The sequence below is a fragment of the Scyliorhinus torazame genome, chromosome 9, assembly GCF_047496885.1.
Source record: "Scyliorhinus torazame isolate Kashiwa2021f chromosome 9, sScyTor2.1, whole genome shotgun sequence".
Taxonomy (NCBI): Eukaryota; Metazoa; Chordata; class Chondrichthyes; order Carcharhiniformes; family Scyliorhinidae; genus Scyliorhinus; species Scyliorhinus torazame.
In genome coordinates, this window is record NC_092715.1 from 135,384,452 (window position 1) to 135,408,412 (window position 23,961).

The 23,961-nt window shown below is 48.4% G+C and overlaps 1 protein-coding gene across 1 annotated transcript in view; it reads left to right on the forward strand.

Moving 5' to 3' along the window:
* The window catches only part of prdm6 (PR domain containing 6), a 397,085-nt gene that overhangs the window by 274,492 nt on the left and 98,632 nt on the right, over window positions 1-23,961 (forward strand). The window contains exon 5 of the mRNA XM_072516543.1: window positions 8,978-9,102. Within this exon, the coding sequence (XP_072372644.1) occupies window positions 8,978-9,102 (125 nt within the window). The remainder of the gene's footprint in view (window positions 1-8,977; window positions 9,103-23,961) is intronic.

Sequence of the window (23,961 nt, forward strand, 5' to 3'; positions counted from 1 at the left end):
GGAGCAGCAAAGGTCCAATGTGGGAATCCGACTCACTGGTGGCGGGATGCCAATTAGACTCATCAATAAGACACATGATACCAATTATCCTTGAGCTCGCTGGAATTTAGTGTTCTCTCATGGATTTAATGGCCGCCCAAGTTTGCATGATGCCTCATAGGGAGGTCTCTTGTTTTCAGGCACTCAGTACCCATGGAGCGACCCGGCATCAGGAAAGGATGGCCACTGAAAGTCAAACCGGGCCTTTGCATCCACCTCCACCCTGGCATTGGAACCCCCTCTCTCCCCAGCTACCCCCTCCCTTGAATCCCCACCCTGGCCCCACTCACTTGTGTCATTGGATCCAGTGTTGATCCTCGGGTTGGGCCTGGGGCAATACTGGTAGCAACCAGTGCTCCTGGGGTCCTAAATCCTGTGGAAGACCCAACACTGGCCATTTAAGTGCCTGATGGGTATTTAATTGCACCATGTCTCACACCCCAGAGGAGATGTGGAGCTCCAGTGGGGGAGGAGGGTGGACCCCCCTCATTAGCAATAAATCCCAGCCATGATTTGCATCACTCCAACGTTTGTTTAAAATTATTATATATATTCATTCATGGGGGATGGGGGGGGGAGGTGGAGGTAACGGTTTTTTTTCATGCACACGTGTATTTTTAGTTGGTAAAGGTTGTCAGTTTTGTAGGTGCTGCTGAAGGAGCCTTAGAGAATGGCTGCAGTGCATTTTGTAGATGGTACACAAAGCAGCCATGGTGTTTTGATGGTGGAGAGAGTGGATGTTTAAGTTGGCGAATGGGGTGATCCACTGCTTTGTTCTAGCTGTTATTGGTATATTGAGTATTGTTGGAGCAACACTCATACAGGCACATATTTCATCACACTCCTGACTTGTTCTTCGTTGATGGTGGAAAGTTTAAGAGAATCAGGAAGGTGTGGTGTGCCACACTCTACCTAGTCTCTGACTGGTCACTGTAGCCACAATATTTATGAGGCTGGTCCAGTTAATGGTCAATGGTGAACGCCCAGGATATTGATGGTGGAGATTTGACAATGGTAATGCCATTGAGCATCAAAGCATGGTGGTTTGACTTTCTCATGTTGGTTGTGGTCATTGATTGGCACTTGTGTGGTATGAATATTACCATAGATGTCAATGTATAAGTGAACCTTTAAAGCTTCTCTTCAACAATGGGGCTTGGCCTGCACGCCAAGTATAAAAGTGAACCACTGGAGTGGTTGTGAGTGATAACCATATTGTCGTTCCCAACACTGGCCTGCCCAATCTGGCATGTTTTAAACTCCTGTGGATCTGCGCAATACAGCTGTATTGTCTGCTTACACTCTTGCACCAGTTTATAAGGTACCAGTGACTAAAACATATACTTGTGGAGTGAAAAATTGAGGATGATTCCTAATATGAATGTGGCATGCCGTGGCTAAAAGGGAGTGTTGACCTATATGCTGAATATGGGTAGAAACATGACTTTTGAGACTGAACAAATGGGGTCATATTAAATGTTATGTCAACTTATATGCCATGATCTACGGTATTTAGTGTTTATCACCCAAATCTGGGTGTTGTCCAGATCCTACTGTGGCCACACTGTGGATATGAATGACTTTAGTATTTGAGGAGCAAAGAATGGTACTGAACACGGCAATCACCAGCGAACATAACCATTCCTGACTGTATGGTGGAGGGAACATGATTGATGAAGCAGCTGAAGATGGTTGGGCCTTGGAGAACTACCCTAAGGAACTCCTGCAGTGATTTCCTGAGGCTGAAATGTTTGGTCTCCAACAACCACAACCATCTTCCTTTGTGATAGGAATATGAATGTTTTCCCCTTGATTCCCACTGCAGTCATAAGACAGGTAGGCTTTAATAGAACTTTGAGGAGAAAGATTAAATATGTATATTAAGAGAAATACAGAACAGATTATTTAGATGATTTACGGTCTCGGGCAGGATGTAACTAAATGGGAATAAAGTCCCATAGTGAGCATGTGTAGCTGTGTGTTTCCCGGTGGTCATAGTGCCGAGAAACATAACGCTATAAAACGGGAGCCAGGTTAGACACTGGGCCTCAGTGGGGATCCGGCAGCCAGGCCGCATATAGCCTCTTTCACAATATCTTAATTGGAGTGTTAATGTGAGCCTGTGACAATAAAGATTATTATTATTTTAGTCCCATTTTGTGCACTGAGGAGCTCCGCTCGCTGGAACACCTCAGTGCAGCGGGAGATCGGGATGCCATTTTAAAATGCGTGGTTCGCAGTGGTGGGAGCGGTGGGGGGGGGTTGTGAAGGAGGGGTTGGGGGGTTCAAAGGGGGAGGAGTGAAGGAAGAGTTGGGGGGGTTGAAGAAGGAGGGGGGTAGATGCTCTCGTGGGGGGGGGGGGGGTGGAGAGGTCTCAGGGTGGGGGGGGGGTGGTGTTTGTGTCTACTCACTGATGCTGGTAGGTCATTGACCTTCTTTCTGCACTGGAGGCCAGTCCTCACTGCTGCCGCTACCTCATCCCAGGCAGCATTTGCTGCCCCATAGCTGACCCGCCTGGACCCTCAGGGGACCAGGCCATCCCTCCGGCCTCCACAGGGTCTAGCAGCCTCCCCAGGTCAGCATCCCCGAATCTTGGGGCTGGTCTCTTCAGCGCCATTGTTGCGAGCTGGCTGGTATTGGCTGAGCAAGTGCAGCTTAAATGCTGCTCGACCTTGTTTGCGGGGAGGGGGGGGGGCGGGGGGAGCTGCTGGCGAGCGCAGTGCCGGCAAATCAGCTGGCGAGCCTTCATTTGCGGTGAGAAGCCTGTGAGGCCTCGTTAAGTGGACCAATTAACATTGAATAGCGTTGCTAGGCTCGCTGGGCTGAGCACCGGGAAGCTCGCGACAATTGCCGCTCACTACATCACTTAGAAATCCTTCCACTGAATCGCGCCCACAGTTTTGATTAAAAGGAGAACAAACATTAAATCATAAGCAAGACTTTGACAATTCTCAGCCCTTGAAGTGGAAGATAGATCAGATCCTAAGCTTGCCCAGGAATTTACTGGGCCTTTCCTGAGAGTAGATCATCCATCTTCTGCAAAATAAGGCCATTGATACACAAGGGGCGGGATTCTCCCTTCTGGAAAATTGGCGAGAATCACTCCGGGTTTTTTCCTTGAAGGTCCGGCGTGATTCTCGGTTTTTCAGGGGGCTAGAGAGCTCCTACTTGCGTCCCGCAGCTCTGGCTGCCGGCGGGGCCTTGCTAGCCAGACCGTGCGGCCGTGCATGCGCACTGTCGCCACAAGCGGGCCGGCGCATGCGCGCGGCAGCCCACCACGGTGCGGGTGCCACTGACATGGCGGAGCCACACAGCGGGCCCGCGCGGAGGAAGGTAGGTCCCTCCCAGATCGTGATGGCCCACCGATCGCTGGCCCCCGATTGTTGGCCCCCGAATGCGGGCCTGGCCACCGCTGAGGCTCCCCCCGGAGTCAGATAACCCCCGCCCCCCCACCAAGGCCACCACCGCGGCCACGGGTCCCAGCTCCCGCTGGGTGGTACCACATGCAAACCACGCCGGCGAGAGTTCGGGCGGTCAACCATGGAGAATCGCCGCGGGGGCCTGTTCTCCGGGTCCGCAGAGAATTGTGGAAGCACTTTCGCGCCGGATTTCTGGCGAGAACGGCTATTCTTCGCCCCCGTGCCGGGCGCGATTCGGCGAGGAGGGTCGGAGAATCCCACCCCAGGATTTCCTATGTCCCTGGTCTCTTTAGTGGATCCTTGGCTGTCTGCACAGTCAGTGAAACAAAGTGTGCCAACCAAGTGGAACCTACTTGGAAGTCGAGGCTTGCATCATGGCCTGGACCCCAGAAGCAAAATCATAATTTTTTAAACAAATGCCACTTGGTGGGGGGGCGGGGGGTATCTGACTCCGGGGGGAGCCTCAGCGGTGGCCAGGCCCGCATTCGGGGGCCAACTTTACACACGATGGAAGAAGTCTCTTGATGCTCTGCCCTTTATAGTGTTCAGCGGTAGAGAGACCTGGAATCAGGTTGCCAAAATTGCAGGCTCACATATTTTGAAAACCTATTAGATTTATACTTGTATTGCTTAATATATAACACAAACCAATGAAAACTGAATCTGGGTAGCTATATAATATCAGAAAAGGAACAGTTTTTCTCCATGGATTTTTTTTGGTCTCAGCTATTATCTCTCCTACATTTCTCCTTTGTTCCTGGATTTAATTAACTCTTTGCTGGCTATGGTTCAGTGGGCACTGATTGCCTCCAACACATCACACAAGGGCATTCCTAATGTATGAAACTTGACAGTAAAGTCAGCAGCTGTGCAACCTGGGGAAAAGGAGGGGGCATCACAGTTGAATCTTTTAAGTAGGGTTGGTTGGATGGCAATCAGAAGTAGGAATACTGGCTGATTGCTTTTCCTGTATTGTGCAATACTAACACCCGCTATAGTTCCTTTACTGTCTCTCTGGCTGACAACAGATGGAGGCGCAAAGTGGAGTTCTAACTTAAAGAACCTTCATGTCTCTGGATTAGGTATTCACTGGATAGTTAAAACATTACATCCTTTGACTGTACTTTGAAATATTATAAGTGCCCTTGTGGAATTATTCAGAAGACATTTTTTACCTGCTGCAAGTTTATCTTTTCCTGACATAGCAGAGGGAGAATATTTTTGCTTTATGAAACTTTTAAATTTGATTTATATGGACAAGGCAATAAAAAAACGGCTTCCCAAACAGTGTTTGGAAATCATGAAATGGTGAAATACTTACGTTGTGCATAAACATCCATTCATAGTAAGAGTCAGCCGGTTTGCATTCCATATGTTTTGATTTGTGATGTCTTAATGGAATTCTCTTCAAAGAATTTTTAAGATTGATTGATGATCCCGACCACCCCATCCCAACACTTTGTTTTTGTTTTGTGCTGACAATAATGTTCATTGGCACGAGTTCTACTATAACAGAGACAGGACATCATGCAGTTATCTTTATGAGTCATCCAAACACAATACTAAATACATGTCAGGAAAGGAAATATTAGTCGAGAGAAAAAATGCCTTTGATGTACTTCAGCATGCAGTGATTTGTGCAGAGCCTGAAACTACTGCCCTCTTGTACGAAACAGTGTATGCTTATAGTTTTGTAATCTTTCTAAGAGCCTCTGAGACCACCCATTGCTTTAAAACAGTCCTGTCCTTTAAGAAGAAACTATACATTTAAGTCTAGCATGGGTCTTCTTACACGCAAAACTTCAAACTGTTTTTCTGTTGGAAGAGGTCAAATCGAGAAGTGAAATTTGTGAAAAAATCTTCTTCCTAATCAGCACCCCCCCACCCTGGCAAATTATCCCTGATTTGAGCAGTATTGTACAGACATTGTTAGAACCTGTGAAACTGTGGGAAGAATTATGAACCTTTTACAACCTTTGCAGTTCAGGTTTCCTGAGCATAGTCTTTTTCAGATATTCATAGATGCACCAAAAGCAATCTGCTTAGCTTGCAACACTCCAGTCAAACAGGATGGCAGAATGCTCAGTAAAAACAACACAGATGGAATTTTTGCAGCTGCAAGTGAAACTTAGAGATTCTCCTATTTATTTGTATTGATCTTCATGATGCTGTTGCCAAGAGTCACTTGGCAATGATAGAACACGTTGACAAGTGTATATCTCACTATTAAGGGATTGTGTAGACAGATTCTTTCTTGTCTGTAGTATTAAGCAAAGAACAAATTGCAATGGCATTCACAAATCTTGATGACATGTCTTGGTCAAAGACAATGCAACATATTGCTTTCAGCTCATCTCACATTTCATAAGTTTTTTTTTCACTTGCCTCTGATTTTCAAACCAAGCGAGTTTCCCAGTAGGTTTTCCAGTGAGAAGCTGTGACTATGGACCCATAAGGATCAGTGTTTGTGCGGAGCTTCCTGGTCTCAGAGGTCCTCCAGTAAGGATGTTATGCTTGGCCTCAGCAGTCCTAGATGTTAGAAAAGGAAAGACCGACCAGGGCTCCCACCCTTGATCCTAAAAATTCCGCAAGGGTGCAGGAATGTGATGGGATGGGACCTCCGCCCACTGCTTTTCTGTTCCTCTGACCTAGTCCCAAATTCTAGGAATGGAATAATTAGAATATTCAAGTTGGACACTCGGGTTTGTAATGGTGCAATAGGTGATGAAACACAGAGTGGCACACTGTCATCCATAGGGATGCCGCCCCAGGTCTGATTCAAGCTGCAGATACATCGCAGCACTTTTTTTGAAATCCCTCAATTACCTTTCTATCCTGTATTCACTGGGCCTTCACAAGGTCTATCAGGAAATAGCTCGACAGCAGTCCTGGTGTAGTTTTGGCATCCTCACAGTCAGGCACCAGCCTTCCACAGGCAGGCTTAAAGGGCACAATTTATTTGGGAACCTCTGAGCAGCTGAAACCCAATGGAGTAAATTTAACCCCGAACTGCAACCCACCATGTCCCAGCTAGGATCAAACTTTAGTTCCACGCATGCCCTCCCAATGGGAATTTCTGCCCTTTCATCTCTTGCATCATGACCCCGGACTAGACCCCAACTTTTGGTAGGATACCAGATTGAAACCCCAATATTGTTATTTTTTAAAACTGTGAAGAAAGAATACTTTACTCCAGGAGTGATTCCTTAGACAAATAGGGAAATGGTTTATTAAAACAAACTTTATTATAAACACTGTATTAAACTAACTTTAACATCACAAAAGAAATAGCTTACAATTACCAGTTCAACAATGCTGAACAATAAAATGAAACATTTAACTCTTAACTGATATCTTCCAATCAAGCAAAACCCATCGCCGGTCAAAACGCACTTTCAAATATATAGTTAGCAAACACAGGAGTACTTGCTATGGAGAGATATCTTGAAGAGAGAGAGCTCCTTCAAGAAACAGCTTGTAGATTCTTGTCTGAGTCAAACCACAGCTTTTCCCAGAAGCTGCTGTTCTGTTCATAGCCAAATCTAAACTCATTGACTGAAAACTTGACTGCTTCAGACCCTGGCTCCTCCCAATAATTATATCATCCTTATCCCACTCAAATCTCGTTATCTGATGACTTAACTTTAAACACAATAGGCGTGATCAACGACCCCATTGCACCCAGCCAGGATCCTGGTACAAAGGGTGAATCATGCAAGAGCACCAAATCGGGCTCCGTGCCGGGCCGATCACGAGTCACCCAATTCGCTCTGACTGGCCGATCTGGATCTCATCCACACCCTAAACGCTCATTTAAATAACTGGATGCCAGATTTATAGAGTGCCTGGGACTCAACAGCCGCACCTGAGAGCCCTCACCAGGACACCGCTTAGTGCTGGTCCACACAAATGTGGACCAGACATAAGGCACCTCAGGCAGTCTCGCAGGCCATTTCAGACATATGGCTAGTCCCTGGTACTCCCCCTGCACCTGAACACCTTGGCACTGCCATCCTGGAACTGCCAGGTGCACTGCAAGGCTGGCAATGCCAGGATGCCCAAGTGCCAGTTTGGCACTGTTGGGGTTGGGTCTGAGGCGTCTTGCCAAATGGAGGGGTTGAGAGGGGTTCTCCGAAGCCTCAAAAAGGTTGGGATTGAGATGGGGTCAATAAAGTGGGCGACTGCAATGTTGGGGCTGCCAATCAAAATGGTGCCCCGATCTACGAACAGCCATTCCCTATCCCTGGCAGTGCCAATCAGACACACTGGCAGTGCCACCTGTACACCACCAAAGTGCCATGGTGGAACTGCCATGGTGCCAGGCTGGCAGCACCAAGATTCCCGGGTGCCGGGGAAGAGACAGGATGTCACTCTGCCCTGTTCACGAGCACTCAGTCGTCTCAAATGATCTGGAAGACTCCCCCAGGTGCTGTTGCACCTGGTCCATATTAGTGTGGACCAGTACTAAACAGTGCCCTGGCTAGGTCTCCCAGGTGTGGCCATGGTGTCCCGGGTGCTGGGTGAATCTAGCATCCAACTATTTAAATGAACTGTACCCTCATTTAAATATCCAGATCTGGATCATGCCATATCTCGCGAGGCGTTTTGAGCATCGCAAATCTCTTGAGAGGCCCCTTGCGAGATTCAATGGCCTCGACCTAACACCAAATCAGGCATGAGGAGGACGCTGAAAGACGCCCAGTGGATATTCATTGCATGCAAATGTATCACAAGTATGAACCTGCCACAGGTTGGTGTGAGACCCGACACACAGCAAACACAATGCTGACTTTATCTCCGTATCTCAACCCATCATTAGAAATTGAAATTTTGTAATCAGCCCAATCAAGTCACCCACATGCCATGTTTCCCGTTCTTTGCAAGCTCCATAAAATCCCTACCTACTGTACCCATGTAATTTTCCCTTTTTCTGCATCGTCAGCACTTTGGACTTTCTGAATGTGGTTGCAATTTTAATAACAATTTCTGAGGCAGAATATATAACTGAGTATACGTGATTAAGAATTCCCCTGGTCACTATGTGTGACAATATCATTAAATTACCTATGAAGACTTTAATTATTTGGTAATTGTGAACTTGTAAACATTGCAACACTAGAGGAATGTTTACTATGTTTTAAAATTAATTTCCGGAATGACCTTTATATATTGAAAGTATATCTGTTAGATAATTTTTTGCATTTAAAAATTTGTTTTACTTCTATCTTTTCAAGTGTCTCACTCATCCTACTCCTTTGACATGCATGATCCAAACTTCACTGTCCATGATTAAGTAACAAGATTTTACTTTGCACCTCACTTGATTTGTATGTGGTCATTGTGCAGTTACGAAGGATAGGATGTATCCTATCACATTGTAACTCCATATTGGGGTGTGAATCTGCTCCTTCATGAAAGCCCATATTCATTCAAGACAAAATATGCTTTACATAAATTATAAAAGTTGATATCACTTTATTTATTTGTTTTACCAATGACTTTTATTTGCTGTTTATCAGGTCATGCATATTCTACAGAGCCTGTGATGACATCCCAAGAGGAATGGAACTTTTGGTCTGGTACAACGATAGCTACACCTCATTCTTTGGGATTCCCTTTCAGTGCATTGCACAAGATGACAATTGTAAGCCTTTCCTTTTGTAGCTTTAAAATAATCTGAACATAGAATGTACCCCTTTCATGGCTACGCTCTATTCGCTAACAATGGCACTGTATGTGTGTTTAATGGGTGGCGTGTGGGCTGACCTTTGTTATCTGCTGAAGTGGTAAAATCAGCTGAAAATCTCAATGTAAAGAGTGCTTTTCTTAGCCGTGCTGTTAAATCATAGAATTTACAGTGCAGAAGGAGGCCATTTGGACCATCAAGTCTGCACCGGCCCTTGGAAAGAGCACCCTACCAAAGCCCATACCTCCACCCTATCCCCACACCTCCACTCTATCCCCGTAAACCCACCTAATCTTTTTTGGACACTAAGGGAAATTTAGCATAGCCAGTCCACCTAACCTGCACGTCTTTGGACTGTGGGAGGAAACAGGGGCACTCGGAGGAAACCCACGCAGACACGGGGAGAACGTGCAGACTCCGCACACACAGACAGTGACCCAAGCCGGGAATCGAACCTGGGACCCTGGAGCTGTGAAGCAACTGTGCTAACCACTGTGCTACCATGCTGCCCATAATCTAAGGACATCCTGCTTAAATGGTACAGTTGAGAGTTGTGGAATTGAATTCTGATGGTCACGGTGGTATTCTAGTAGTTCTTAGTTTGATCAATAAATCTGTTCAAGTACTTGCTGTTCCATATGCTACCAGGTTTTATTCAAAGGTTTTTATTTACAGATTTTCTTAGCTGCACAAAGAAAGGAGCTGCAACACTAAATGGTTTAGACCATGATGCACAATCAATTGCACAAAGACTAAAGCTGGGTACAACTGAGGCTTTATTACAGTCAGATGTGTGGCCTCCTGCTGCAGCTGGCGAAATGGCAGGGCACTGGAGGTCATACATATTTATACAGTTCTCCGTGGGCGGAGCCAGCCGGCAGGAGCTACCGGCGAACCTGTACTGCAGGTCCTACCTTACATCTCCTATTACAGTGGTTCACCACAGACCATAAGACCATAAAACCATATGGCATAGGAACAGAATTAGGCCATTCGGCCCATCGTGTCTACTCTGCCATTCAATCATGGTTGATATGTTTCTCAACTCCTGCCTTCTCCCCATAACCCCTGATCCCCTTATTAATCAAGAACCTATCTATCTCTCTCTTAAAGACACTCAGTGATTTGGCCTCCAGAGCCTTCTGCGGCAATGGGTTCCACAGATTCACCACCCTCTGGCTGAAGAAATTTCTCCTCATCAGTTTTAAAAGATTGTCCCTTCAGTTTGAGGCAGTGTCCTCTGCTTCTAGTTTTTCCTACTAGTGGAAACATCCTCTCCACGTCCACTCTATCCAGGCCTTGCAGTACCCTGTAAGTTTCAATAAGAACGCCTCCCCTCATCCTTCTAAACTCCAACGAGTACAGACCCAGAGTCCTCAACCGCTCCTCTAATTAGTTTACTGATAAATGCACTGTCAAGCATTCCATCCTTGATTGCAATGTCATGGGAAAAAACTCAACTTGTAACATTGTATTTTGTCAGCATTTGGCAGAAAGCTGGCTTCTCTTTCCTGTGACGCATTTTGGGTAAGACTCCAGCCCATTTGTGCCACTTTGGCCTGGCATCGTATTGAAATTATGTGGAGCTCAGCTGAAGAAAACAAGCTATTTGTGGGGTACAGATTTCGCTGTAGCTAACAAGCTAGTAGAACACATGAGAGTGGGCTTATTTGGGGGTAAATTGTGGAATTATTTACCTTTTATAAAAAAAAGTTGGACTTCTGCTCTGTAGTTTATTGCTGCCTTTTACACACACCCAAATCATTAAACAGAAGAAACACTGGCACAAATCCACACACATTTTGCCCCATGTAAAGTATTATTAATAATTTGCATGGTTAGTTAATACCGTGGATTACTTTATGAAATTATCCATAAATAAATTATTTGTAGGACATTATTTGTGTTGCGTATTTGGTTACAAGTTTACATTGTAATATTGCAAACATTCTCTGCAAATTGCTTCAGGATGTGGTTCTAGAAGTGTGAAATATTTCTCTCTGTAACTTAAAAACGTACAATATGTTCAATGTTTAACACTCGGGTAACTATTTTGTGAACAGCTTGGTTGCTTGAGGAATGTTATTGCTTCCAAATTATAAACAAAACTGAAACAAATATGCCTTCCAATAAAATTAATTATATTGCAAAGATTAAGTCCTTCCCCTGGTGAGTTTGGTGGTGAGGGCATTTAATCAAGCAGGAGGATGTCGGGAGGATAGACCAGTGAAAGTCTCCCCTGCTCTTGCTGCCGATCCTCCTCCCCCTTGCCTCACACCCAGAGACTCCCCCATCCATTCCCCACCATCATTCACCTGTCATTGAGTCATAGAGTTTTACAGCACGGAAAGAGGCCTTTCCCATCATGTCCGCACCAACCATCAAGAACCTAACTATTTTAATCCCATTTTCCAGCTGTGGCTTTGGATCCAGCAACAATACTAGGCCTCAGGTGGGTGCCACAAGCAGCCTCCACCTCCACAGTGATCGGCTGCCAGCTCTTGGCAGGCAGCACTTCCTCCTCCAGGGTTCTTGATTCCAGTGAAGGCCCCCCAAAGTCCAGTGAAGCACCTGAGTTGCACTTACTTTAGCAGACCTTCCCTATAAGAGGCAAAACAGCTGGCTCACCAGCCAGCAGGCAAGTCACCCATCATGCCCATTAAATCTAACCCATAGTGTGGGTGCAATATCTCCACAATGACTACCTGCATACAACTCCCATCTTTTTTCTGTTGAGTCCCAAAAGGAAGAGCTAAATCTGCAGAGATCAGATTGAAGGCAAGGTCAGACGTTAACTCAAATATATTAGCCTTGGGTCAATGGCCTGCATGTTCCTGCTTCCAGACATTCTTGCTGGAGGCAATGGCTATCCATTTGGCAGTGGCAGGTAGCCGATCTTGTGTAATTAATTGTACATTTGTGACTTGAATTAGGAAGTGACCGGGATCCACCCAGCAGTTAACCTGAGGCTTAAGCCTGGCAGGTTCCTGGAGGTGGCTTGCTTTGAGGCCTCTTGTACTTAACACCTCCCCCACCACCCCCAGACACCAGAATCGCATTGATTAGTGCGCCAGGCCATCCTGTGCTGGCCTTGCAATTGTGGCCAGAGTTTATTCTTCCATTGTGGTCGCCATCCTGCAGTAGCAGCAACTGCCTCCGATTGGGCTTGCAGCCTCAGGAAACCACCTGTCATCTTTAATTGGACAGTGGACCTGGAGGTAGCTCCAGAAGATCACGCCAGCAGGCACATTGCTAGTAATTGCTGGCTTGGGACCCAGAAATCGTCCTGCTTTCTCAATAATTTTAAAGAGGACTAGATTTCACCTGAAGTCAACCCTATATCCAACCAAGGAACAAACCAATTTCCACTCTGGAAAAGTCTTATTGCTCATTTAATGAGTGACAAAGGCTTGGAATATCCTGAAATAATGCATTTGGTCACAAAGTTGGACCTTTGGGCAGCCTGACTCGCTAGTGACAAATTTAAGACAACACTAACTGGAAAACTAATTCAAATGCACTTCAGTGAATGGTTTGTCCTGTGACTGAAGGGAGATGGAAATCAGTGTTTTCCACTGCATAGTTTAGTGTCAGAGTTCTGAATCTATTTTAGGGAATACAGTTTTCATGCCACTTACTCAATTTATACTCAATGTAGAATTAAACAATTGTAGCCAAATATATGTTTATGTGCATGCAAGTGAAGCAATTCATTTTGGTGGGACGAATGAAAAGAAGCAATGCAAAATAAAGTGTGCAATTCTAAAGGGGGTGCAGTAGCAGATGGGCCGGGTGGTATATGTGAATAATTCATTGGCAGGGCAGGTTGAGAAAGAGATTGATAAAGCATGTGTGAACGAGGGCTTTATAAATTGGGACATTGAGTAGAAAAGCAAGGGATCTATGATAAGCCTGTATAAAAGATTGGTTCGGCCTCAACTGAAGCATTGTGTTCAATACTGGGCACCACACTTTCGGAAGAAGTGAAGATATTAGAGAAATTGCAGAAAAGATTAACAAGAATGGTTCTCGGGATGAGGAACTTCAGTTATGTGGATGGATTGGATAATTTGAAGCGGTTCTGCTTGAAAAAGAGAAAACTAAGAGGTGAATTGATAGAGGTGTTCAAAATTATGGAGGGTTTATGGAAAGAGTCGATAAAGAAAAACTATTTTGGTTGGTGGAAGAATCAAGAACCAGAAGAAATCAACGTAAAGTGACTGCCAAAGGAAGAAATGAAGAAAAACTGTTTTACACAGTGAGTGGCTAGGATCTGGAATATACTGCCTGATAATGTGGTGAAGGCAAATTCAATGGAGATCTTCAAAAGAGAAGTGGACAATTAATTGGACAGAAACATTTCCAGGGCTATGGTAAAAGGAATATTTGGGACTATGTGAGTTGCTCTTGCAGAGGGCTAACACAGACACGATGGGCCAAATGGCCACCTTCTGTGCTGTGACATTGTATGGGTGGAATTGTACGTGTTTTAAGGCAGGGGACAGGTAAAATGTGTTGCATGGCCTGCTCGCTTCCTATCCACCTGCCCTGACCTTTCTCCCGTTTTATAGAGGGCGGTGGAAGTGTCAGGCAGCCTGCAGTTTAACACATTTTCCAATGAGGTGAATTTAAACCTTGAACATGGTATTTTGCCCAAATCTATGGTTTGCAAGTCAGGCAATCCAGGGATTCTAAGTATTCCGGGGAGTTAACAGATTTTGACTGCATGTCTGACGATTCAGATGTTAACTGTGTAATTATATAATTTAGTCTTTATTCTTTCCTGACAAGGTATCTCCAGCAAGATTCAGCTTGTATTGATTTCATGTAATGTGTGTCACTGCTATTTAAAACTTCTATATTCGAATACTCGATTCCATTTATGTTGAGTCACTTCTAATAATTGACAGGATTGAAAGTGGAGTTGAAGCACCTACGTGTATTTTGCATTGTTTACAGTGCCTTCCACCTGGTGCAGGCCTCATCATTAATCACGTTAGACAATGTTGCTGAAGCTGCTCAACCCTCTGTGTGCTTCTTTTACATAATAAACATTTCCATCTTTAGTTTACAGTGTAACAATATGTTTAATATTACATCGTATAAAATTGAAAATGACCACACTGGGGGGCTTTTCACAGTAACTTCTTCTGAAGCCTACTTGTGACAATAAGAGATTTTCACTGCCTGATAGCCAAACCTCCTTCTTCCACAACCTTCTCCAAAAGAGCCCAGTCTGTAACTTTGTGCTTCATCAGAGTACAGCTCTTAGCATTATACAAAAATGTGATTGGACATTTGCCTCACATCTTCACATCCAATGAGCTGACTCTAATTTTTCGGAAGGGTCATTGTTTGTCAAAAACATTTAACAGCTAGAGCAATTCACCTCTTCATCGCCCTCATCGCCCCCTTTGTTAAGATTTAAATTTGTCAGTTACATTAAACTTAATTATTACCTCTACCTCCACCATCTAATTATAGGGATGCCATGTAAACTTACTAGGACTTGCAGAAGTAAGATAGTTAGAATCTGGTCAGATGGAAAAGAAGAAACATGTGCTTTACTCCTCAGGAGATGAAAAGTGTAGGAATGGAGTAGGAATCCTGGTAAAGGAAAAGATACAAGGAATCAGTTCAAGGTTACTGGCCAATCTCAGAAACCGTAACCATGATTAAGATCGAGGGAAAGCCTTTTGACCTGGTTGTCAGACAGATTTCTGCCCCAACCCAACATCACCCTTCAACCTACCTCCAGGGATTACAAGGGCACAGCAGCCACTGGTCAGATGCTGGGGTTAGGAGGGCTTGGGCTGGGCTGGGCTTGAGGGGGCTAGGTCAGGAGTCTCCACCTTGGATGGGTGTCGCTTTGGGTCTGTGAAATAAGAAGCCAGATTTCTTTCATGTCTGCATCCCATAACAGGGCAAATCACAGTTGCAGCCTGTTTGTCCTAAAATCCTTTCACAGGACAGAGCTCTTATGCCGCTTGTATCTTGGTGAAGCAGTTCACTCTCCCTGAAGTACCAATAGGCTTGGTGGTTTCAGTGTTACAATATGCCTTTTTTTTATCGCCACGTACTTGTTTACATTGAATTTCACACCCCATTGACTTTTACAAGTCTTGATTGACAACTGAAGGCTTCCTCAAAGGAGCAATATCTTTCTTTGCTTTTAAAGCTCAACTCTGAAGTGCTTCCTCTTTGAGCAGGAGTCCTGTCTGACCGTAGATTTTCTATAGAGGATTTTTTCAACTCTGAAGTGCTTCGTAGTAAGAACAGTTGCTCTGTCTGACAGCAACTTTTTTTTAGACTGGATCTTTTTCACCCTCTTATGCCTGAACAGCCTGCCTGCACTGGAGGTACCTTTCCACCATAGAAGCAGCTGGAACCACTCAGATATTAAATTGCAAGGGTTCCTCAATGAAGAACTACTCGCAGCTAATGTTAAAATCTCTGGATGAGCACCAGAGACCTGAGCACAATCTCCCTGATGTTGCTGTCAGTGGCCTGGGGGATTGGGGCTCCTGATCTGGGCAGGAGAAGGTGTACAGGTTGGCAGCCCAAGGGGCTGGCTGCATGTCACTCAGAGAGAGAAGGTGGGATGTCATGTTAAGGGTGGGAAAGGGTGTAATCCTGGACTCCCCATTAGACGTAAAGTCACAGGTCATGCACTGGATGCCCAGGTGTATCGAGTGTGGTGGCATAACAGCAATATGATTGTGAACTGTCCAAGCCTGAGTATCCACAGTGCATACTTGTATCTGCCTTCGCTGCCTCTGCTAGTACTTGTGTCCTCTCACATTCCTGAGAGTCATGCTCGTCCAACCAATTGGCCACCATCAGTAATGTTTCACCACTCTCAGGTGCCTCACTATTCAAGTCAGGGTCAGGGGAAGAATTGCTCATTGGCTAGGGCTGAGGGACGTGGGCCAGGCATCGTGAGAGGCATGCAAGTGCCTCTCAGCATTGACCACAAGAATGCAATAGTGGATGCAGGAGCCATCAAGCTTCATATGGGCATCCATGTGTCACAGCACATGAAGGATCCCATTGCTGCTGAAGTGAAGGGAATGAACTGCCTGACGTAGACTATGGGGGACATTGGCGACTATGAGAGGACGTGAGCAGTGCCTGTCGCCGTTGAGGTGATGATGTTTAATGAGCATCAGATATTCGAGGTGGCACTGGGCGCCAGGGATGGTGATGGATTGTCAGCCTCCAGGATAATGAGGACAAGGGGTGTTGGGATCGGGGGGTTGAGGGCTGAGGGTCTTGGAATGGATGACCCTACTTACATGATTCTTCTGAAAAATTTCTAAGTATGAGCGAGTGGGAACTGCCTGGCCTGGTGAGGCTGGCAATGCAATACACGTTGATTGGTCCACTTAACGAGGCCTCACGGGCTTCACGCCACAATTAAAGGCTCACCAGGCCGATTCGTCGGGACTACACTCACCAGCCCTCTGCTAACAAGGTCGAGCAGCACTTAAACATCACTTGGACAGCCAACCCCACTCAGTTCGTAGCCATGGCGCCGAGAAGACCGGCCCCAGGGTTTGGATACATGGACTTTGGGAGGCCCCTAGATGCAATCGAGGCCAGGAGGGCTGTCCTGATCTCCCAAGGGTCTCAGAGGGTGAGCCACAGGCAGCCAATTCTGCCTGAAGTGAAGTGGCAGTGGGCATCAGCTTGGGAAGCGTAACCAGGAGGACCAGCCTCCAGTGCCGTAAGAAGGTTAATGACCTGGGCAGCACGGGTACGTTGATACCAGCAACCTCCCCCCCCCCCCCCCCCCAGACCATGACACCGCCATGTGAACAGCACCCCCACCCCTCCATATGCCCCCAACTCTTCCTTCACCACCACCGTCCCAACCACTGACTTCCCTAGACCCCCCCCCCCCCCCCCCGCCCCCACTCACACACACACTAGCACTGTGAACTATGTGTGTGGCTAACAATGCCATCTCTGTGTCTCCTCAGGAGAAGCTCTCCCATAATCAACTGCAGAGGACCCAGAGTGGTGGTGGGGTGCCGGACATAAGAATCCACACAACCTTTGAGGAACGGGCCCTGGAGGTGAGGGGGGTAGTCGAGGATAAAGCGGTCACAAATGCAGAAGTCGGAGCACACCACAGAGGTGAGGATCCACCGGGCCCCACCCAGAGGACCTGTCAAACGTGAGTTTTATTGCCATACAGACTGACCAATCCCTCACCCTGACCACCTGTCCATTCTCCCATATGCTCTCCAGCCGAGAGCGCTGGCCCATCTGGGGTGTCCCACCCCCTGCTCCCATGAGCCCACTTCAGAGGTCAGCTCCAAGAATGTGCCACAGCTGTCATTCCCACCCAAACTAGTGCAGATACATGCACCTCGATGGGCAATGATAGTGGTCAGGCTTCTGGGATACAATCTGGTGAGCGCCACACAATCGCTGATTCACATCAGGTGGAGGCAGTAATGCCCAGGTGAGACAGAAGTCAGTGATCTGCTGGATCCCTGGACCAGCTGGGTCCCAGTCAGATGCTGAGCCTCTGGAATAGGTCGACTCGGAGATGGAGACATTCAGAGGGAGATGTCAGCGACGCTCCAACAGGTCCATAGCCGATTGGAGGAGTCCCAGAGGCTACGGATGCAGGAGATGTCGACGGCAATGTGTGGCATCAAGACCACCACTGCTGGGTTGGTGACTGCAGTGTAGATCCTGGTACATGACGTCAGCAGTGTTAGTGGAGGTGTCCAAGCCATGGCGCAGTCAGGGACAGCCATGGCTGAGGGCCTTGGCAGAATGTCCGCCTCACTGGGAGACATGAACCAGTACCAGGCGGACCTCGATGAGGCGCTGAGGGACATGTCGAGGTCTCAGATGGGAGTGGCCTACGCACTGTGGAGGTTGTCCCAGGCACGGGTGGGCATTGCCGATGCACTGCAGAGCATGTCCCAGTCACTGAGGAGCATCGCCGAGGGCATTGGCACCATGGTGCAGACAATGGGGAGCCGTCTGGGCTGGCAGGGCCCGATGTCGCATGGGCAGCTGGGACTCAAACCAGCTGCCCCACCATCCTGAGGGTGAACCCCAGGGCCTTATGGGCACTGACCAGGAGGAGGGGGCACTGGGTGCCACCCTGGACCCGTCACATGGAGTGGAGTTGGTGGCTACCAATGTCTCTGAGTTCCACCCCTCTGACGCGTCTTGAAATCAGCATACGGGATCGGCCGCACGACTGTTCATGGCCCATCGACAAGTGCGTCGGGTCCTCCGGCCCCAGAGGATGCCTGCCAGGGGCATCAGGGGTACAGGACACGGTAAACAACTGGCTGCCTCCACCTCTGACGTGCATCCTGGGGATGTACCTAGACGTCGCAGCAGAGCAAGGAAGGCAAAGCACATTGAGAATCACTGGGAGGGCACTGGGGGGAGGGGGGGAGAGTGGGGGTTAGGTAGGGGGTGAAGGGGTGGTGGGGGAGTGGGGCTGCACCATCGGGAGAGTGGGGCATTGCTGGACATTTGTAAAACATTAAAAACCCTTCACCACAACCAGAATGACGCTTCTGCCACTTCCTTCTGTTATGAGGGCCGACCTCCGAACCCTTGGCCTGTCACCTGGAGCAATATAACAGAGACTCTGGGAGGATGAGAAATGAGGGGAGGGGGAGGCAGCGATGATGAACTAGGCCATGCCCTTTGTGAAGCCGAGTGTGAGGGCCTCCCAGGCCCTCTGGGTTTGCTGTACACTCACCTCTGCCACCTGTCCTGCAGCCTCTGGATGGTTCCCCAGTTCCTCTCCAGGATCGTCCTCTAGCCCATCCTCATTGTCCTCGTCCACCTCCTTCTCGGAGGAGGCGGAGGTGACCACATGTTCCTCATCACCAACCTCCAGCATGTCACCTCGCTGCTGTGCCGGGTTGTGGAGGACACAGCAGACCACAACAAAGTGGGTAGCCCACTAGGAGGTGCATGGCAGGGCACCACCGGAGCAGTCGAGGCATCGGAAGGGCATTTTAAGCAGTCCTGATGCACCGCTCAATGGCAGCTCGGGTGGTCACATGGGCCTCGTTGTATCACGTCTCCACTTTGGCCTCCAGCCTCCGTAAGGCATCATTAGCCAGGGTCTCAGTGGGTAACCTTTATCCCCCAGGAGCAGGTCGGCCATTCAAGGGTGGTCCTCAAAGAGGCCGGGGATGTCTGATTATCCCAGAATGTAGCTGTCGTGTGCACTCCCTGGGACATGTGCACACACGTGTATGATCTGCATTTAGTGGTCACACAAGAGCTGGGTATTCAGGGAGTTGAAACCCTTTCTCTTAATGGCACTCCCAGCTGGCCTGGTCCGTGGAAGGCGACAGACATCCAGGTAGCCCCTGGACCTGGGACATCCCGGCGATGCCAAAGAATCCTGCTACCCGGGCATCTAGTTAGGCTTGGTCCATTTCAAAGTTCTCCAGTTTTCCGCCCAATTAAACAGGGCACCGTGACCTGTCAGCTGCACTGTGGGCTGTGGCCTGCGAGATGCCACAGAGTTCGCTGCCTGAGTCCTGGAATTATCGCAAGGTGTAACAGTTCAGGGCTGCGGTGACCTTGACAGCCACAGAGAGCGGGTGTCCTCCTTCACCACGTGGTACTAGGTCCGTGAAGTCATGGCACAGGTGCCGCACCATCACCTTGTTGAGGCAGAGCCTCCTGCGGCTCGCATTGTCCTTCATCGTCTCGAACGACCAGTGATGCCTGTATACCATGGGCCGTCACGGAACTCCTCAGCTGGCTATCACCCTGACCTGATGGGCGACCGGATCCTCAAGATGTGGGGCAGGGTCTGGCACATGGGCCACCGCCTCGAGCCTCTGCAGTCACTGCTGCTGCCGCCATCTCCATCGTCTGGTTGCCCAACCTACCGGCAGCACCAATAGGGCCTGTTCTGCTGGGTTCAAAATACCATCCATTCTGTTCAGTATCTGTAAGGAGTTGGGAGAAGGTGTGCGACTGAGAAACAATGGCGGCTCCCACCACAGGACCCCCCATTGATGCCCACTCCCCCCCGACATCCAGAGCGCCCTGCCCACGCACACCAGGCAGCACAGGCCACCCCACAACGGAACCCACACCCTGTACCCAGACACCCGCTCAAAACATGACCTGGACTGGGCGCTGGTCCCCTCCCCGTTGCATTCACCCATCCTCCAGCCGCAGACATGTCCCTGGTGCTGGGGTCCATCTCCTGGGTGTTCGGATCTCAGCTGCTGAGTTTGTGGTGTGACCTCCCGCAGTGTTCAGACACAGTGTCCAGGCATCAAGGTCTGATTGAGATGCTAGACAATGACTCCTACATGCTACATGGCCCGCCCACCCACGGGAATCCACTTGGGGTGTGTGAACTGCTCAATTAACTACGATAGCTAATTCAGCAATAGCCTTCAGACGCAAAGCCAGAGGCCTCAGCAGTTAGTGGGTGGTCGGTGGGGCAGACGGGCAGGGGCAAGGGTTGCCCCTGGAACGGATACACATGATCCAGGTGTTGGCATGGTAGAGCCGCGTGCGGTTGCCCCCCAGCACCCCACACCTTCCTCCCTTCCTCCAACGCTGACACCACCCCTCCTGTGGGTGGCACGATGGCACAATGGTTAGCACTGCTGTCTCACAGCTCCCGGGTTCCGGTTTCAATTCCGGCCTGGGGTGACTGTCTGTTGCAGTTTACACTTCCTCCCCATGGGCAGCACGGTAGCATTGTGGATAGCACAATTGCTTCACAGCTCCAGGGTCCCAGGTTCGATTCCGGCTTGGGTCACTGTCTGTGCGGAGTCTGCATATCCTCCCCGTGTGTGCGTGGGTTTCCTCCGGGTGCTCCGGTTTCCTCCCACAGTCCAAAGATGTGCAGGTTAGGTGGATTGGCCATGATAAATTGCCCTTCGTGTCCAAAATTGCCCTTAGTGTTGGTGGGGTTATTGGGTTATGGTGATAGGGTGGGGTGTGGACCTTGGGTAGGGTGCTCTTTCCAAGAGCCAGTGCAGACTCGATGGGCCGAATGGCCTCCTTCTGCACTGTAAATTCTATGATATGATATGTCTGCATGGATTTCCTCCGGGTGCTCCGGTATCCTCCCACAATCTAAAGATGTGCAGGTTAGGTGGATTGGCCATGCTTAATTGCCCCTTAGTGTCAAAAAGGATAGGTGGGATTACGGGGATAGGAGGTAGGCGTGGGCTTTGCAGGGTGCTCTTTCCAAGGGCCAGTGCAGATTTGATGGGTTGAATGGCCTCCTGCACTGTAAATTCTATGGTTCTATGATTCAACACACCCCAGATGAGGATGCCCCTCCCCCCCCCACCCAAGGGTGCTCCCCCAACCCCTGCTGAGCACTGGAACGGAAAGCTCGCTGACCCCGGGCTCTTTGCCTGTGAACAAAGATGGCTACTCACCTCCTCGGCTCCCCACAGAAGCCCTTCCGCCAGGTTCACATTTTTAAAAAGGAATACTAATCAGTGCCAGCGTGACTCCGGTTGGCCTGGCCTCATCTAATGGAGAGCGGGCAACAAAAGGATTCAGTGAATGAGAAGGACAAGGGTCTGGGAAATAAACAACTCACTTGAGATTGGCGATCTGGATGAAGGAGTAATGGATCCTCACTTCTCTGGTGCAGGCGAATCTCACTGTCGCTATTCAGTCCATGCCATCCCACGCGATCTCCAGTGACCTTTCCTCATAAGGGCTGAGGACTTGCAACTCGGGCATCTCCAAACCAGTTTTCTCCCTCTCCCTTTTATTATGCGCTATCTTCTCCTGTGGAGACAAAAAGGGACATTGTGAGCCAGAAGCCTAGTGTATTTGGAGGGGGTCTGTTTTAGTGGCATGCATGGATACCCTGCCGAGGTAGCAAGTGGTTGTCATGAGGAGTGCTGGAGGGGGGGGGGGGGAGGGGGAGAGGGGGTGGTGCTGGTTCTGAGGAAGTTTCTGGGAGGTTGGGTGTTGGGTAGGTGTGAGGTGGCGGCGAGTGGATTAAGGGTGTCATTCCAGGGGTGACAGATAGACAGATAGAACTGATGCTAGGATGAGGCAACTGGGAACTCGCCCTTGCAGGCCGAAGGAGGTCTTCCATTTTCTTGTGGCATTGGACACCAGTCTTCTGTGTCAGGCTGCTGGCACTGACAGTCACTGTCACCCCTTCCCAAGCAGGATTTGTCAAGCTGCTTCTGGGTCTTCAGCCCCCACAGGTGTTCAGGGTGTCCGTCCTCTCCTCATGGAGTTCAGAGCCTGTTCAGGTCTCTCTCTGGGAATCAAGGAGCATTGCCATCTTCTTCGCTTGACTGGCGGTGGGTGCAGAGGGACCATTTAAATTTGATTTGATTTGATTTGATTTATTGTCACATGTATCGAAGTACATAGAACATAGAACATAGAACATTACAGCGCAGTACAGGCCCTTCGGCCCTCGATGTTGCGCCGACCTGTGAAACCACTCTAAAGCCCACCTACACTATTCCCTTATCGTCCATATGTCTATCCAATGACCATTTGAATGTCCTGAGTGTTGGCGAGTCCACTACTGTTGCAGGCAGGGCATTCCACGCCCTTACTACGCTCTGAGTAAAGAACCTACCTCTGACATCTGTCTTTTATCTATCTCCCCTCAATTTAAAGCTATGTTCCCTCGTGCTAGACATCACCATCCGAGGAAAAAGGCTCTCACTGTCCACCCTATCCAATCCTCTGATCATCTTGTATGCCTCAATTAAGTCACCTCTTAACCTTCTTCTCTCTAATGAAAACTGCCTCAAGTCCCTCAGCCTTTCCTCATAAGATCTTCCCTCCATACCAGGCAACATCCTGGTAAATCTCCTCTGCACCCTTTCCAATGCTTCCACATCCTTCCTATAATGCGGCGACCAGAATTGCACGCAATACTCCAAATGCGGCCGCACCAGAGTTTTGTACAGCTGCAACATAATTTTTCTGCGGCCGAGCGAATGTACACAGTACATACATAATTGACAAAAAAAGAATAATCAACAGAGAACATTGACAAATGGTACATCGACAAACAGTGATTGGTTACAGTGTGGAACAAGGGGCCAAACAAAGCAAATACATGAGCAAGAGCTGCATAGGCTGTCGTGAATAGTGTTCTTACAGGGAACAGATCAGTCCGAGGGGGAGTCGTTGTGGAGTCTAGTAGCTGTGGGGAAGAAGCTGTTCCTATGTCTGGATGTGCGGGTCTCCAGATTTCTGTATCTTCTGCCTGATGGAAGGGTCTGGAAGAAGGCAATGCCTGGGTGGGAGGGGTCTCTGATAATGCTGTCTGCCTTCCTGAGGCAGTGGGAGGCGTAGAGAGACTCAATGTGAGGATGGAAAGCTTGTGTGATGCGTTGGGCTGAATTTACCACACTCTGCAGTTTCTTGCAATCTTGGGCCGAGCAGTTTCCATACCAAGCTGTGATGCAGCCGGATAGGTTGCTCTCTATGGCACATCTGTAGAAGTTTGTGAGAGTTGATGCAGATATGTCAAATTTCTTTAGCTTCCGTAGGAAGTAGAGATGTTGTTGGGCTTTCTTGACTGTTGCATCAACGTGAGTGGACCAGGACAGACTGTTGGTATCATCCGCAAACTTATAGATTGAGTTGGAGTTAAATCTTGCCACACAGTCATGTGTGTATAGGGAGTACAGTAGAGGACTGAGCACGCATCCTTGTGGGGCCCCGGTGTTGAGGACTATTGTGGAGGAGGTGCTGTTGCCTACCCTGACAGATTGCGGTCTGTTGGTGAGGAAGTCAACGATTCAGCTGCACAGGGAGGGGGTCACAGGAAATGCAGCTCCCCCTTGT